The sequence below is a fragment of the Musca vetustissima genome, unplaced genomic scaffold (assembly GCF_032173495.1).
Source record: "Musca vetustissima isolate MV318-11 ecotype Yass unplaced genomic scaffold, APGP_CSIRO_Mvet_v1 utg1152, whole genome shotgun sequence".
NCBI lineage: Eukaryota > Metazoa > Arthropoda > Insecta > Diptera > Muscidae > Musca > Musca vetustissima.
Window position 1 is genome coordinate 196,143 of NW_026879402.1, and position 17,254 is coordinate 213,396.

The 17,254-nt window shown below is 34.6% G+C and overlaps 2 protein-coding genes across 2 annotated transcripts; one reads left to right on the forward strand and one right to left on the reverse strand.

Annotated features, from left to right (window-relative positions):
- Positions 1-582: 582 nt before the first annotated feature.
- On the reverse strand, positions 583-1,659 carry LOC133324307 (uncharacterized). The gene has a single exon (XM_061533153.1). The coding sequence runs from the start codon at positions 1,657-1,659 to the stop codon at positions 583-585; it is 1,077 nt and encodes a 358-aa protein (XP_061389137.1).
- A 5,033-nt stretch (positions 1,660-6,692) lies between these two features.
- On the forward strand, positions 6,693-12,330 carry LOC133324295 (calcium/calmodulin-dependent protein kinase kinase 2). The gene is made up of 5 exons (XM_061533140.1): positions 6,693-6,878; positions 10,307-10,661; positions 11,013-11,257; positions 11,728-11,961; positions 12,024-12,330. Exons 1-5 carry the CDS (start codon positions 6,861-6,863, stop codon positions 12,315-12,317), a joined length of 1,146 nt encoding a protein of 381 aa, XP_061389124.1. The 5' UTR covers positions 6,693-6,860; the 3' UTR covers positions 12,318-12,330.
- The last annotated feature ends 4,924 nt before the right edge of the window (positions 12,331-17,254 follow it).

Below are 17,254 nucleotides of genomic sequence, written 5' to 3' on the forward strand. Positions count from 1 at the left end.
GAGTGCACCCCATTTTTACCGATTTAAGAAAAAATCTATACGTTTATTCAGTAAACACAAGTGCAGGTAATGTGGTATACATTGAGTCTGCATGAAAAAAAGCCAGCACAAAACAAAATCTCATTACTATTTGAAACATTTGTACTCTACGAGAGTCTACCTTGAATCACAAGGATGAAAAACAAAGGATATGAGCATAAACAACTTCTCCATACAAAAATTAAATATTGCCATATGTAGACATTATTATATATCAATAATTAAAGTTCCATTCAACGTATCCGTTAAAAATCTTAAATTATACCACATTAACATCATGTGGTATAACACATTACTTTAAATTGTTAGAATAATACTATTTTCAAATTCATACATGGAAAGACAACACATGTAGCATGTTACTTGTAAAATTTCAATTTAATCGGATAAAAAATAAAAAATAGGCAATCTAAAAACAAATGGGTATACCACATTTGCATCACCTCCTATAGTAATTTCTTTCTACGTCCAATTTAATCACAAATAGATTACATTAAAAAATACTAAAGCACTGTATTGTATGCAAATGTTTGTATATTGATTTCATCTTAGAAAATAGAAACATTGTTTTAATGCCTCCGTCATTTGGCTTTCAGGGAAATCATTCGGTATACATTGCATATATGGTTTTTCTAATTTACGTTCTTCACTCTGACGTCTAGTCCGAGATACTGGTATGCGTCCCCTTTTAATCTTTATATCCAGATACTGCTGCAGATCATCCAATTTAGCCAAGAGCGCTTGGAAATCTTGTTCTGGATTGTGCAAAAAAGTACATCTTGTCTGGTAGCCACCAAATATGAAGCAATTGTATAGTCGTTGAATGCGGAACTCCAACTGGCGCATAATGTGTCTGGTTGTGGTTTCAGATGTCGCATACACATCGTAGACAGTGCCTAAGTCCTTTGTGGAGGCACATTTGAAAATTTCAGTGGACCACAGTTGAAGAAAGTCGACATAGGCATTGCCGCACCATTCGTCTAGTCGCAGGTTCCACGTTGTGAGCACTTCTCGCTGTACGTCAGCATATCTCATAAAAACGCTTTGAGTCGATCGCAGCGTATCGACAATATATTCTAGAGCCTCATCGACAACCTCGGAAAACATGACGTGGAAATATTCCATTTCGGCAAAGTAGTCGGTCAGTTGCATTTTCACACTAGTCGGCAAATAACGCTGGGCCGATGGCACTTGACGAAGTTTTTGCAAGAGAGTAACACTCTCATTCTTCGACACCTCGAAAAAGTTTTCAGCGGCACTGCCAAACAAACCTGCCATTTCCGCCGAATATTCGAAGTAATCGGCCAATCCATATAGACGCTCAATTTTATTGGCTCCACTTTCCAAGTCAGCGCTATTATCCACAGCATTGAGTAGTACATCGGAAGTGGACAGATTCTTCTGGAGGTTTTCGACGAAATTCTGAAGTGCAAATTGCAAATTGTTTTTCTTCTCATTGCCGCTCCTAAGGGCTTTGAAGAATTGCAACGAAATATGATCACCACTAACTGGATGTGTTGGAGCTCCCAATCTTATTGGCGGCTTCAGGGCATCAGTATAAGAAGTATAAGACACAATCGCCAATATGAGGTATACCACAGTTTTCACGAAACTCCACATTTTAATTCAAGTATTTTTCGCTTCGAAATATCCAAATATATTAGGTAGACTAGAACGACCAAATCTATTTTTGTATGTTTAAAAATAAAAGAGCAAAACCGAACATATATGCTGCCACAACGCTCATCGTCCAAAATTAAACTAAATTTGTTTGTTTACCTTAGCAGTGGTGAAGCTCATATGGTGGCGAAGCTGATTGTGGCACAACAATCGTCCATAGCTAGTTTCCGAACAATCACAAATATTTTTATTTTTAGGCATTGTTAACATTATCGAAATTGCCGCTGATAGATTTCAAATAATGGATGAAGAGCAATACAGGAGTGTGGATTGTGGTGAAGGATTTTGACACGATATTATTGGTTTAATTTAAATTAAATTTCAATTTTTTAATTATATTTTTACTGAGAAAAATTATTAAAAATTAAAGAGCATATACGATAATAATCCTATATAAAAATAATCCTGTAAGTTAACGAACGAAATCGCAACTATATACATAAATGTTTATTTTTATTCATAAAATCAGGCAAATATTTTCATTTTTATAAAGAGAAAAGTATCAAAAATTTTCAAAAATAATAGACTAATTATCATGGCCGTGTAGCTCGTACACATACGACATCAATCGGCAGATAAGAATGGACTTCGCGTACATTAAAAAGGCCCCAGAATTTTGGATATTCAGACTAAAGCACTCCCCAAGTACAGAAAAAACTTTTAACATCAATAAAAACTTTATTCTGGAGGAAACTCGCACATCTTTTATGCATAGAGGATATTAATTTTTTTTTTCCAGACTTACTTTTCCTCCTTAAAATGTATTTGTTTGGGTTTTCTCTTTGAATTTAAGTTAAACGATCGAAGTTTTGCAATGAAAAGAAACCCGTAGAGCGAACCTACATACCCACAATTATGCAATGGATGTCGCCGTTGGTCAACTGGTAAAATTCTAAGACGATCTAGCCCTGTCAGTCAGCCTGTTGTAATCTCGCTATCTTTCAAAGAAATTGATATAGGGTGCTAAAATACTGCATTAATGTGTCATTTGTCTGCAGGCAGGTCATATTCGATAATGGGGTACATCGGCCCATGTTTATGCGTAGTCTCCATATAACCGTCAATTTTTGGTATTTTAGAGGTTTACAGCGCATTTTAAACCGAATTCGATGAAATTTGTTACTATGGTTTGTTATTATCAATGTTGATCTTTTTCATAATGGTATCACTCAATTTTCGGTTATTGGAAGGTAAAATATCGGTCCACGATTATCGATTATGGGATTTTAGGAAAAATTCCCATTATAAATTGCTGAAGTTTGTTTTTCGTGTGTGTTGAGGTTTGCAAAAATCGCTTGGAAAAATTGTCTGCTTAGGTCCACTTTTTGGTATACCCTTATATTAAAATCCCCACCATTATTCATTGGAGTATATTTCACGTCAGTGTAATATAGCTCCTCCCATTCTTGATTTTATATTTTCAAGATTTTCAATGGGCTGGTAAATGAATACCAATGCATTTAAGGTTTGTAATTTTGCACATATGTAGTTGAAGATTTAAAAGAGAAGAAAAATAATTTACAAAATTTTGTTGTTGTTTTTGGTGATTGAATATTGGATATGAATATTTTTCACTACAAACATTCTTGAATTAGTGTAGATTCGAAAAACTAAATAAAATTTTTTGACACCGGAAATGGGGGGGTCCCCTTAAATGATCTCCATGCCAAACCGCTGCAAACACTGATTATTTTGAAATATGATTTGCTGCGGCTAAGATTTGTTTTTCTCTTTTAAGTTGAACTTAATGAACGAAGTTTTTTTCTAAAAGAAAAGCAAACCGAAAGCAATTTGCATTTTCGTCGAAGTTATTTCGAAATCGCAGCTGCGATGTACATTAAAATTTATCGAGATTTGAAAATTGAAAATAGAAGCAAATTATAAACGTCAGAAAGACTCAGAGCTTTTTATTCTTTTTTTTAATTATATATTTCTATTATATTTTTGCATAAAATCGGAAATTCGATTCAACTGGAAAACTTTTTTAAAGTAAATCCTTCATTATCGTTTCATATTAAAATGAAAATGCACGAATTAGCAAATCAAGCAAATTAGTTCGTTATGGAAGAAGTAAAGGCAAAACATAGACTTAGCAGAAAAATTTTAAACCTAAAAATTACAATGATTAAAAAAATATACTGGAAATCGAGTTTGGAACTCATGAGCAGAAGTTTGACTATTTTCAAGTATAGACTATTTTATAAATTATTTTGAAATAAATCAGTAATCATCAGCTCCATATTTTTAAATGAAGTGGGTGTGCTGTATAGTCGACATGTACTGATCATATTCTATAATGTATGTCATAAAACAATCTGGTCAAGCAGGATTAGGGTTCGACTGTAATTACTAAGAATTTTTCGAAATTAAAGGTAAAAACTGGAAGTTTTTGTGTCCGGCATTTTGGGATAGACATTAAAATAAACTTTTTTAAATTTTTATAATTTGAAAATAGTATTTTGGCTGTTTCACTTTATGCTTACCAGAAATTACTCTTGATTGCGTTAGGTATAATTGTAACAAGTTCGTTATAATCGAAATAAAATAAATGAAAACTATATTTGGGACCCAAAAAGATAAAAAACAATATGTCTCGTTATAACCGGCGTTCATTTTATTTTATTTTATAAGACCATATTTAATATTACGTAGTTAACAACAAACCCGAGCTTATAAAAACTAATATTCATTATAAAATACTAAAATTTAAATTTTTAATTATTCTAATTATTCTTGGCTCCCCAGCCATAAAATACAAACAATAATAAGAAAAGAGATGAGATTATGTCCAGTAAACCAGTAGTAAAAAGAAGAATAATAAATTTCAAAACCACAAATCATTGCTGTAAACCAAAATATAGATGAAGTTTTCTTTTAAACACATTATTAGAATGGGAGAATATTCTTAGATCATATGGCAATAAATACCAACATCGTGCTACCCTAACTACAAATGATCTTGCATAAATGGATTTATAAATTCTTGGTATCACCACTTGAGGGTTTCTCGAAGAATGTGAAAAAGAAAACGTGCTGGTTAATGGTTTAGGCTCGCCAGTTGTTATTATATTATAAAATGTCAGTATATTTCGATAAGAAATGAAATTAAAAAAAGAACAACCTAAAAAGCGTTTTACATATTCAGATATAGGTCTTCTGACTGGAACATTATATATAAAACGCACAACAGCATTCAAAGTCCTACGTAACCGAGCAATATTTATACCAATACAACCTGATACAATTTCAATACCATACAGGATATTTGACAACAGTATAGCATGAGCTACTTTCTTCTTAATATTAATAGGCATATATATATTTGATGCATAAATTTGGCTTAGTGATCCCCAAATTCTACCGGATAAAGTATCTACATGGTGCCGAAACGATAGTTCATTATCAAGAACCACGCCCAATAGTCTATGGTGGGTTACAAAGTCTTTTTAAACATACTCATACTGTATATATTCAATCTTGTCCACAAGTCCAAGTTCAAATGGAGAATATTTTTCATATAAGTATTATTATTATTTCATATTAGTATTATTCAGTATTGCGAACACGAAAACGCAGCTAATTTTTTAAACGATGTTTCTAAAACCTTAACAATAAATTTGATCTATAACAACGCGTCTATTTTAGTTCAATATTTATGCAAGACATATACTGAAAATCATAACTTCCCAGTTACATTTCCATGTTTCATCGTGACTTTAATGATTTCTAAAGTAACATATTTTACGTACATACATATTTTAATTTAAATCTACAGAGATAACATTAACACACTCGATGTATTTCAAACAAATTTTTTTCCAGAAGACGAAATTATGATGACGCCATCATTGAATACTTAAATCACAATGGAGGGTCATCTGTACAACAAAGATGCTCGGACAAAGATTAGGCATGCATCAGTTAATGGTGATACCGGGCAACATCCAGAGAAGTTGCAGACACAACAAACAACGAATATTCTTGGGGCCAAATCTGTTTCTAAAAATAATAGCACGTCGACTATGGCCGACTATGGTGATAGCGCACAAATCTGTACAAATATGTCATCTGCTGGTAACGCACACAGATATTCGCCAGTAGCAAACGACAGAATCAATGAGGAGCGAAGTGATGATTATGACGACGACTCGGATGTTGTTGTTGGACACGTAAGAAACGGTTGTGATATTAATTTAAAATTAGAAACATCAAAAGAAACCCTTTGTGAGAAACTACAAAATATGTATTTCGAATCTGCATCCTGCCCCAAGGACACTTTAAACGACAGAGGCAAATTGTCTCTGCGCAGCAATGAAAATCAAAATAACGGAGATCTTCGCTTTAGTATGGCTGCAGATGGCTCTTCCGATGGTGCAATGGACACGAATGGTGTCGAATGGTCGGCACCGAACAAACATATTTCCGATACAGGTAATGCTTTTACTAACCCTAATTGTGACGAAAATGACTATGCGAAAAATACCACATCGGCCGCAAATAAAATTGCTTCCAATACTGCATGTCAAACCCTAATTCGAAATGATAATTATTTAAATGCATGTTTATCGACTGAAAATCAACAATATTGCCAAAATCACCACCACCACCAAACCAGACAACATCAAAATCCATTGGCTAACGCTTTGTCTACCAAACCCCCATTCTGCACTAATTACAATTCTGCTTGCCTAAATCAAAACCAAAGACAGTCGTTATTTTCGAAATCCCAATCATTTGACATCGGCCAGGATCTGCCATCCATTTCGTATATTGAAAATGATGATGATATGTTTTCCCAACTGTCAGAGACCAATAAGGATAGCCAGCAGGACACTCAGCAACGGCAAGACGTCATGCCAGGAGATACACCACAACAGAATGTGCATCAACCCAATGATGATGAAGTCAACAAAAGTTGCCGGACGACCGATGGATCAGATGAAGGAACAAGTAAATGTGGAATGCCTACGAAGACGCAATCACTGGAATCTCGTCCAATATACCCCAATGTCCCATACAGCCCATATGCTAGTCCTTACAGTAGTCCAAGAACGAACAGGCGAAGACCGCCCTTACGAGAATCTAGGCGTATTTCTATTGAGCAGAGTGGAAGTTTTCTGCAGTTAAATCAATACAAACTAATGGACCAAATTGGTCAGGTATGTTCATTGCATTTGCTAATAGTATTCTTTATGTATTTATTTGTGAATTGTCAGTTTCTTTTTTCTAGTTTTCATTATTTTCGAAATATGTTTAAATATTACAGATCTTATACGTGCTTAACTATTAGATATCACAATAAAACCTTTTGGGTTTTTGGTATATTTAGATTTCAAAAACATCTTATTCGAGAGTTGGGAATCGAAAATATGACTGTGCAGCAGGGTGCGTAGAATGATTAAAATACGCTCTTTCTCGCGAATGCTCACGGCGAAAATTCGAATGTTTTCAATTTATCGCGAATGATAAAGTTACAATGAATGAACAAGCATTTGCAATCTCTCGCCAATGTTCGTATTGTACGAAAAATTCACGAACGATAAAATTTCGCAGCAAGCGTCATTCTTTTGAAAAAAACTCAAAAAACAAATGTTTGCGAATGCTCGCGAAAACTTCAAAACAACATCAGACAAAAATATCGTAAACCAGTAAGGAAAGTAGTAAAGTCGGACGGAGCCGACTATATGATACCCTTCACCACTTTGGGTATATTCAACAGATGAATCCTAACAGACGTCGCATTTTTAAAGGACCAGTAAAATGAAATTGGATCCATAAACATGCCATTCTGCAATTCATTACGCTGTACCAAATTTCGTGCAAACCGAAAGATATTAAGGGACTTTGGTACAAAATTTACCTTAAATCGGACGAAAATATATATGGGAGCTATATCTAAATCTAAACCGATTTTCAGGAAACTTAACACACATCATTCCAGGCCTAATTGATTACCCTGTGCCAAATTTCGTGCAAATCGAAAGATATATAGGGACTTTGGTGCATCATTTACATTAAATCGGACGAAATTATATATGGGAGCTATATCTAAATCTGAACCGATTTTCACGAAACATAACACACATCATTCTAGACCTAATTCATTACGCTGTGCCAAATTTCATGCAAATCGAAAGATATATAGGGACTATGGTGCACCATTTACATTAAATCGGAGGAATATATATATATATTATATATATATATATCGGATCATAAATGCGACCTGTACTTTGTTCACAAAAATACATGCGTAAATCGACTCAGAAAGTGATTCTATGCATATTCTCAAAAGGAATCATGTGTCTATCTCGTTTCCTTTTGCCTGTTACAAACATATGCACAAAGACATAATACCCTGTACCACACCCTGCAAGCATTTGGAAGTGAGTTTTATCTTCCAAGAGAATAAAGTGCATTTTCGTAACTTCTTTATTTTAAAAAAGCGATTTACAATAACAATTGTATTGCACCGTTACATTTAACTTCTTGTGGTTATTCCTGAATTGTGGAATTTAGACAAAATTAAGCAGGCTTAGTTTGATCGTGAATTAAGGTGATATCGGTTCTAGTGCTACATAAGTTTAAATTAAAGTTAATAATATTTATTTTCATAGAAAAAAAATAAAAAAGATGTAATATTTTGTGTATGTGGAAAAAGATTGTTACAGGGCAGTGAGAAATTTGTTTACGTGTCAAATCCATTGCTATGAAATGAAATTGTCAATGTTTTTATATATAACAAAGTAAAAAAATACAACATAAAAAAAACAAATTAGTGCTATGTGGACATATCCTAGTGAAACACTTGAAGACTTAATGTGATCGCCTAAGAAAAGAAACAGTCACTTAAATTCTGGTATAGCATCGTCACCGACAATCGCTTTCTTATCGAATATTATAAAGTTCACGGGAAAAGTTGTACCGCGCCTGCGTTACTACAAACTTTACCGCCTGAGTAACTCATAGTGGTCACGGAGAAGATCCTACCAAGTAGTATCGCGGGCGTGGTACAACTCTTCCCGTGAACTTTAGCATTTTCGATAAGAAAGCGATTGTCACCGACGATGCTATACCAGAATTTAAGTAACTGTTTCTTTACTTTAGGCGATAAAAAATGCTTGCAGGGATGTCGTCGGCTGCTGTCGCTGCCGCCATCCATCCTCATCATGCCATGGCATGCTGCTGCCGCCGTGCCTTGCTGTGTTCCGCCGTTCGTTTTCGATTTCATTTCATAGCATGTGTATATAAATTTTAAATATCACTTTAAAATTTCACTTTTTGCACATACACAATATAACATTCTATATTTTATTTTTTTTCCCTTAGGATAATTAAAAGCATTCAATTAATTTCAACTTAACACTATAACCGATCTCAACGCAATTCACGAATAAACTAAGCCTGTTTAATTTTGTCTAATTTCCTCATTTCGAGAATAACTGTAAACTATCGCTTTTACATAGAAGTGAAGTAAAGAAAAATATACTAAAACAAGTTAAATGTAACGGTGCAATACAATTGTTAGTGTAAATCGCTTTTTTAAAAAAAAAAAGTTACGAAAATGACACATTTTTCTCTTGGAAGATAAAACTAACTTCCAAATGCTTGCAGGGGTGAAGGGTATAAATAGTAAACACACACACACAACTAATGAATGTGTGTGTAGCAGAAAGTGTGTGGAATAACAAAACACATGTCCAACAACTATTGAGTTCACGCCCTGCAAGCATTTTTTATCGCCTAAGTAAAGAAACAGTCACTTAAATTCAGGTATAGCATCGTCGGCGACAATCGCTTTCTTATCGAAAATGAGAAAGTTCATAGGAAGAGTTGTACCACGTCCGCGATACTACTTGGTAGGATCTTCTCCGTGACCACTTTGAGTTACTCAGGCGGTAAAGTTTGTAGTAACGCAGGCGCGGTACAACTCTTCCCGTGAACTTTATAATTTTCGATAAGAAAGCGTTTGTGGGCGACGATGCTATACCAGAATTTAAGTGACTGTTTCTTTAATTAGGCGATTAAGTCTTCTGCTTAATTTTGTCTAATTTCCACAATTCAGGAATAACTGTAAACTATCGCTTTTATATCAAAGTGAAGTAATGAAAAAGATACCACAAGAAGTTAAATGGAACGGTGTAATACAATTGTTATTGTAAATCGTTTTTTTAATAGAAGGGAGTTACGAAAATGACAGTTTATTCTCTTGGAAGATAAAACTCACTTCCAAATGCTTGCAGGGCGAAAGTTTGTTATTATTGTTGTTTTGACCATTCGCGAGAATTCGGGAATGTTTGTTTTCATTCGTGAGAGAATGTCAGAAAGAATTTCAACCACCAAACGAAACGAACGAACGTTGTTGTGTGCTCTCACTCGTTTGTTATGTGTGTGCGACCATTCTTTGGCGAATGTTTGTTTGGTAAAGAATTTATCGCCATAGATTCATTCTTAAAATGAGCACAAAACGAAAAGAATGTATTTTGAATCATTAGCGAGCGAATTTTTGCGCACCCTGATATTTTCTCTCTCTGGAATCACTGTACTGGTCACTAACAACGATTTTCTCGGTTGTTTGTCTTTCTAGGGATCATACGGACTTGTTAAACTCGCTTATTCGGAGGAAGATTCGACGCACTATGCAATGAAAATATTGTCAAAACGACGTTTACTACGCCAAGCTGGACTTCTAAGACGGGGGCCCAAAAAGGGAACATCACCTTTGGATCGTGTATATCGTGAAATTGCTGTCTTAAAAAAATTGGACCACCCAAATGTTGTTAAATTAGTGGAAGTTCTGGACGATCCTTTAGAAGATTCACTATACATGGTATTCGAATTGGTGAAAAAAGGCGAAGTATTAAGCATTCCGACAAACAATCCGCTAACTATAGAACGTGCGTGGAGTGTTTTTCGTGATACATTACTTGGATTGGAATATTGTGAGTATAAAGTTATTTAAATTATTTTCCAAAGTTCACTATAAAAAAAAAAGACGAAAACCAAAAAGATCGTCGTGACCGAACTTTTTTCATTATCTATAAAAGAAGAATATTTTAAAATAGCAAATTTCAAATTTTATTATTCAGGCAATTTCAAATTTTATTATACTCCAATAAATATTAAAAATCTGCACAATTATAACAACTGGTAAATTTTCTTTGCAAGAATTTGTAGATACTCAGTAACACAACTGTCAAATTTTCATCTGCTAGAACCGCGAGCTAAAAACACGAAATTAGGCAAACATATTATTGTGGATCATTCTTTATGATGTTGCTAATTCCACGTAGACAGCCATTATTCGATGTATTTTTCTTATATAAGTGTTTATTCTTCTACTTCTGCAGTGCATTACCAGCGAATTATACATGCCGACATAAAACCAGGAAATCTCTTATTGACTGAATGCGGACGGGTGAAGATTGCTGATTTGGGAGTCTGTAATGAATTCATCGGAGAAGATTCAACCATGACAAATTACTCTACGGCGGGAACACCAGCGTTCAGAGCACCGGAAACATTAAATGTTGGACAGGTAATTGTATAATTTGAGTAGTATATTCATTCATCACAACAACGATCTTCGCAATATCTTTATCTCTCAATAAGCATACAAATAAGAAACAAGTAAAAATACCGTGCAAAATATCTAAAATCGGTCGGAGAGCTATGACAGAGGATTTTTTGTACTGTCAAAATTCTTTTAAAATTCCCGTCGAAGAAGTTTTCCAAGTCCATAAAAATACCTAAAACAGTATATGGGGACTAAGTAATGCCCACTGTTGTCGCATGTAAACATTGTGGAACTGCTTACGTCTCCTTTTACTCTCCAAACTGATCTTCCAAGACAATATATTTCCTGTATCATAATTGTCCATAACATTTTGGAAGATTTTCAGTTAAGCCATAATATGACTTGTTTCGTTTAAACATTCAAGGAATGCTTTTAAAATGCTTAAGAACCTAGTAATTAATTTGCATTGTTTTTTTTTTATTATTTTGCAGAATATATATTGTGGAAAAGCGGCCGATATTTGGGCACTGGGTGCTACACTTTACGCTTTGGTTTTCGGCAATGTGCCATTCGTGGCCGACTCTGTTCCAGTTCTTTACGATAAAATAAAAAATAAACCACTTACTTTTCCGGAGAACATAAGGATTCCCCTTGACTTGAAAGACTGCATAGAACGCATGCTAACTAAAGATCCACATGCTCGAATTACTTTGCCACAGCTAAAGGTAATAACTTTTCGATTACAGTCTCTTCAAACAAATGCTTAAATACGATTTGTATTATTTAGATTCACCCTTGGGTAGATGCATCAGGCACTCATCCATTGCCAAGCGAAGAGGAGAACTGTCGATTGGTGCAGGTCGATGATAATGATATTAACTCAGTAGTCCGTAGTATACCAAAGCTAGACACACTCATTCTAATTAAAACCATGCTGAAGCAACACTCATTCGGCAATCCATTTATGCGAGGTGTTTCAGGGCGCGCTCCACAGCGCGGTGGTTCCCGTTTGGAACGTTTTGTACGTGCTGGACGCTCAAATTCGGCCCCAGGGTCCTATCACAACATAGACGATAGGTGAGTCGACATTTAAAAAGTCTATGACAGACCAACTAATCGGTTTTTATTTCAGACAATTATCTGCCGAAAATATACTTCCAGCTCTGACTGAGCATACCCCTTCAAATTGCACAAATGAAGGATTCCAATAGACTCCTCATTCCATAGCACAACAAGGAAAAAAATTGAAACTATCCGAACCCACTTATATACACATATAAACACTAACATATATACATATGCGTTGTTGCGTGACCTAGAAGTTATACATACAATATAGACATGTCATTGGATATGACAGTCAGAATGGAACACCGAGTTTGGTTATTATGAATGCTTGTCCATTTCCGTGTCTACAGAAATGTGCATGGATCTGGGCGCAATGATAATGACTCTCATCTGTGTTCAAAATACCCCCAGACATAAGTTTGCACAAATTAGAAATACCAAAATGCATATTTCTGCTGGGCAAAACTGCCTTTCGCGTCAGTGCTTTAATTAGTTTTAATTATCCATAGTTTTTGTCTTTTTCTTATCTAATATTAATGATATAAATTTATGATTATTATATAGATTTAAACTCGAAACACTGTTGGACCATTGGTCTCACGACGTGAGATTGGATATGTATTTTTTCTTACTTAATTAAGAGTTACATATTTAGAGTTAATGTACATTACTATTTAAAGGATAAAAAAGCTTTACACGCAACATATGTACATTATTATAATTATTAGTTATGCTAATTTGTTTAAAACCCATACAAATCGAATCAAATCTATATACAAAATTGCAAACATTGGCAGAATGTTATACACACTCGCATTCAACCTTATTCACATTTTTATATGCCTAATAATCTGTGACAAAAAAGCCTATATGCTGGCGGTTATTTTAAATATTTGATTTCGAATAAAAACTTGAAAATGTTACAATGCAAACAAGAATACCCAAGAACTGACGTTTTAATAAGACATCTAATTATTTTAGAGAGATCTTAATTTTTTTGTTCGAAACAAAATATAAGTGCACATATTTTGAGTTTTATGCTTTTCTGGTTGGTATCCTTGGCAGCAAGAGAAGACTAATACCATAGACAGACGACAGCCTTAATTTGCATTAAAAATTTCTTAATTTGAATTAATATTTACCCCTGACAGACGAGAGTTTCTGCATTTACGAAACAGTTTTTTGCTTCAAAACAATTGTTTGTCTGTGTGTATGATGAAATTTTTTTACATTTGTTTCGATATTTTTCGGGATTACATCTTTAGGAAATAGACACATGACATAAAGGAGGAATAGCAACTACGATCTTAGCAAAACAGCTCCCAATTTAAAAAATCGTTGAAATTTGCCTTCATTTCTTATTTTTATTTTCATAAATATAAATAAATTTGACAAGAAACAATTAATTTTCGACAGCATTGCCATATTGAAATTGCCTAATTCAGTATAAATTCAGTTTGATTTTGTGCATTAACAACACATAAAAATGAGGATAATGTACAAGTTAATCACCCTTATTACGGTAGGCGTAGTCGTTGTACGTCAGCTCTCGTAGGCGTAGTCGATTGCGTTGTCGTAGTCGTTTTTGGTCGGTATTATGTAAAATTTTCGGCAACGCCAAATATTGTAATAGATTTTTCTTTTACTCTGTTACAAAACCAAATCAAAAATTGTTATTTTAGAACCCTTTTTATATTGTATTGGAAAAACTATGTAATTTTGTTTGTTTTCTAATTAATTTTTGTGGTAATTGTAATTCTTATAAATATTGAGTAATGCAATAAAATAAAGTTGAATGTAACAGTTAATCAGTAAATATTTTTAAAATGCAATTTTAACACATTTTTATATATGTTTGTATGCTGTCGTCAAAAAAATCGTTCACGACAGATTTGGCGTATTGTAACGCCTTTCATAATACCGATTTGTCGTATAAATGAATTAAGGTTGTTAATGCAAATTAAGGCTGTCGTCTCTCTAGGCTATAAGGCATGGATTCGCCAACCTATAGACTTTATATAATAGGGCAAATTCGTATTTGGGGTATTATACAAGGTGGTCTCATGCAAACAACAACTATTCACAGAAAATGTATTTCTTGAAATTCGCCTTCTAGATGACTTGATATTTGGGCCATGAATTTGTGTTTCTATAAAAGCATGGTATAATTATTACAAGGTAAGGAACAGCTACCCACTAATTACAATTTTTACTCAATGTGGCTTGTTCCATCAAATCAAAATACATATTATGTGTATGTATGTATTGTTTTGAATACTATGTCAAACATGACATAATTAAAGAAGGTATTCTCATTTGGGAATTGGATGATGGCAACCTTTTTTTAATTTGGAACTCATCTATCGGAGACTATGTCCATTGTGATCATCCTTTTATATAACCTGTAAAGAAAAGAAAACGAGAGAGTGGAGGAGCAAGGCGAAAAGATAGTGAGAGAAGAAGAGCGGAAGAAAAGGTTATTTTAGCCATGTCAAATTTTTGACAAAGCCTAGGATCTGGTTTGGGTCTATTTTGAAGAAGAAGACTAAACTCTTTGTACATTAGAACTTTTTACCGGGTTAACCTACTTTATGAGGATTTATTTGACGTATATGCAAAGGATTTGACAATTGAAACCCACTGGGTTAACGAAATCCGGTTAAATGTAAACGTACTACTAGATTATCAATTTCATATCTTCGAAACTGTTAATGTCTTCTGCCAATCAGCGATGGACATTTACAGAGGATGTGTTCAATTGTTTCCAGTTATTCTTCGTCCTCACATAGACGACAGTAATCCTCTCCACTGGAGTCCCACTTCGAAGTGAGAGATCTAATCTTGCAGTGACCTGTTATGATCCCCACAACGATTTTGATCTCCCTCTTATTGTGTGTCAGCAGCGAAGACGTTCTTTTACGAGAGAATTCAGCCCATATGTTGCCGACTACCTCGCAGTAGAACGCACGGATTCTCCAATAAAATAGCCGATGGGGGGTTTCACAGAACTCTCAATCGGAAGATGGGACGACTGAGCCACCTCGAGCAAGCTCGTCGGCTATCTCATTCCCTTCAATGTCGCAATGTCCAGGAACCCAACATAAACCAACTATCTGTCGTATATCATTCAAAGCGTACTTGCAATCATGAACTGCTTTTGAGTTTATGTACGCGACTTCACCGATTTGAGGGTGGCCTGACTATCGACATATATAGTCACCGGTCCTGTAATGTCGACATTAAGTGATTTTACTATCTCGGCCGCTTTCGTGATTGCAAGAATCTCTGCTTGAAAAACGCTACAGGGATTGTTGAGTTTATATGAGTTATATGTTCCTAATTCCCTACAGTAAACGCCTGCGCCAGTGCCTTCCTCCATCTTTGACCCGTCTGTAAAGAATGACAGACCTGGCAGAGGTAAGGAGCCACTAGTCCAGGGGGGTTACTCTGTATTGCGTTGCGAAAGCCAGTGCGATGCGAAAGCTAAATGCGTTAAGAGTGCAATTTGGTACTCTGTATCGCTCACGCAAACGCATTCGCAAAATAAATCCAAAATAGGGCAACACTGGCACCACAAAGTAAACAATAACGAAAAATGACAAAAGGAAACGTCAAAAAATTGTAAATAAAAACATATTTTTATGTGGTGCGAGTGTTTTTTTAACATTAAACATTTAAAAACATATTTTTATGTGGTACGAGTGTTTTTTTTAAACAAAAATGACGAACCAACTAAAAAAAGAATTTTAAGAGAAAATAGAAGTACGAATAATGTGTCAAACGTTTTCAAATATTTAATTTTTATAAATTTGTACAAAATGTTCGTCTCAATAAAGATGCGTTTATGTTTTTAATAAACGCTTTTAAAAATGACCTCGTCGTTCCAAATAGATCCACAGCAATTCCAAATCCAATAAAAGTGGACGTTGAAATTGCTTGGACAAGGTGGTTATCAACACCAACCTGTAAATATGCACACATAGTTTCACATTTTATATATAAAATATAAAACATTACTTTTTCCCAACCAGCGACATCTCTTACAGGAGGTCCATCTGAATTAAGGTCATCGTCCAGTTTTCTCTACAATTTTTTGGCGCGTCGTTTCGCATTTTTTTTTTTTTTTTTTTTTATATATTATTTTGGTTGGCCCACTTTCTATAGGGATAGAAGGTTTAGTGCCATGTATCCGTATGTAGCTTTGCTACGAATTTGACTTTATCCATAGATGGTGGTTTGTGTTTTGCAGGTTGACTTCGATCTTCTTTAAGAATTTGACCACAATGTTCAGACTTTCTAAGCCTTGTGTATCAGTGAACTCTTCTACTGTGAAGGAGTCACATAGTAGCGAAAAGCATCTTCTTTTGCTATTAAATTTACGAAAATTAAAAATTTCATGCGCAGCTGTTTGGATTTTGTTGAACGACTCGTAATTTATAGGTTATCCGTATTTAAAAACACACGTGTTAGTTAAGCGAACGCTTAACAACCGCCATTTTGTAAAAATCTATTTTTAAGCCCGTGGGCGTGTAGTACTCATTTAAAATTTTTTTACGTCTTTCTTGTGAGCCGTCCGAGGACGAACTGGTCGTTTCGCATTTGAACTCTACAACTGGCCCCTTACCAAATCGCTGTGTTGCACCATAAAATCTACTAAAGTTTGGAACTGACGGTGCTGAGTCATCAACTGTAACTTTTTTTGGCTTTCACCCAAAATAATTATCAATTTAGATGTAAATAAAAACTTTAATTGTTCTTATTTACATGTTTCGCTTCATTTGCGTTTGCTATTTTGTTAACGCAAGATATTTGCGTTTAACGAACGAGTTTGACATGCGTTTTCGTATTACAGATTGCGGTGATGCCACATTTGCGTAAAGTAGATGCGAAAGGAGATACGAAAACGAATTAGAGAGTACCAATTACGCGATGCGATACAATTTTTCTTAC

Excerpts from the sequence above, each read along its gene's own strand:
- LOC133324295 (XM_061533140.1), top strand. Across the intron at positions 10,662-11,012 it reads ATTACTTGGATTGGAATATT|ACAGCCATTATTCGATGTAT; the intron begins GTGAGTATAAAG and ends AATTCCACGTAG. Across the intron at positions 11,962-12,023 it reads TTACTTTGCCACAGCTAAAG|ATTCACCCTTGGGTAGATGC; the intron begins GTAATAACTTTT and ends TGTATTATTTAG.
- LOC133324307 (XM_061533153.1), bottom strand. The coding sequence starts at position 1,659 with ATGTGGAGTTTCGTGAAAACTGTGGTATACCTCATATTGGCGATTGTG.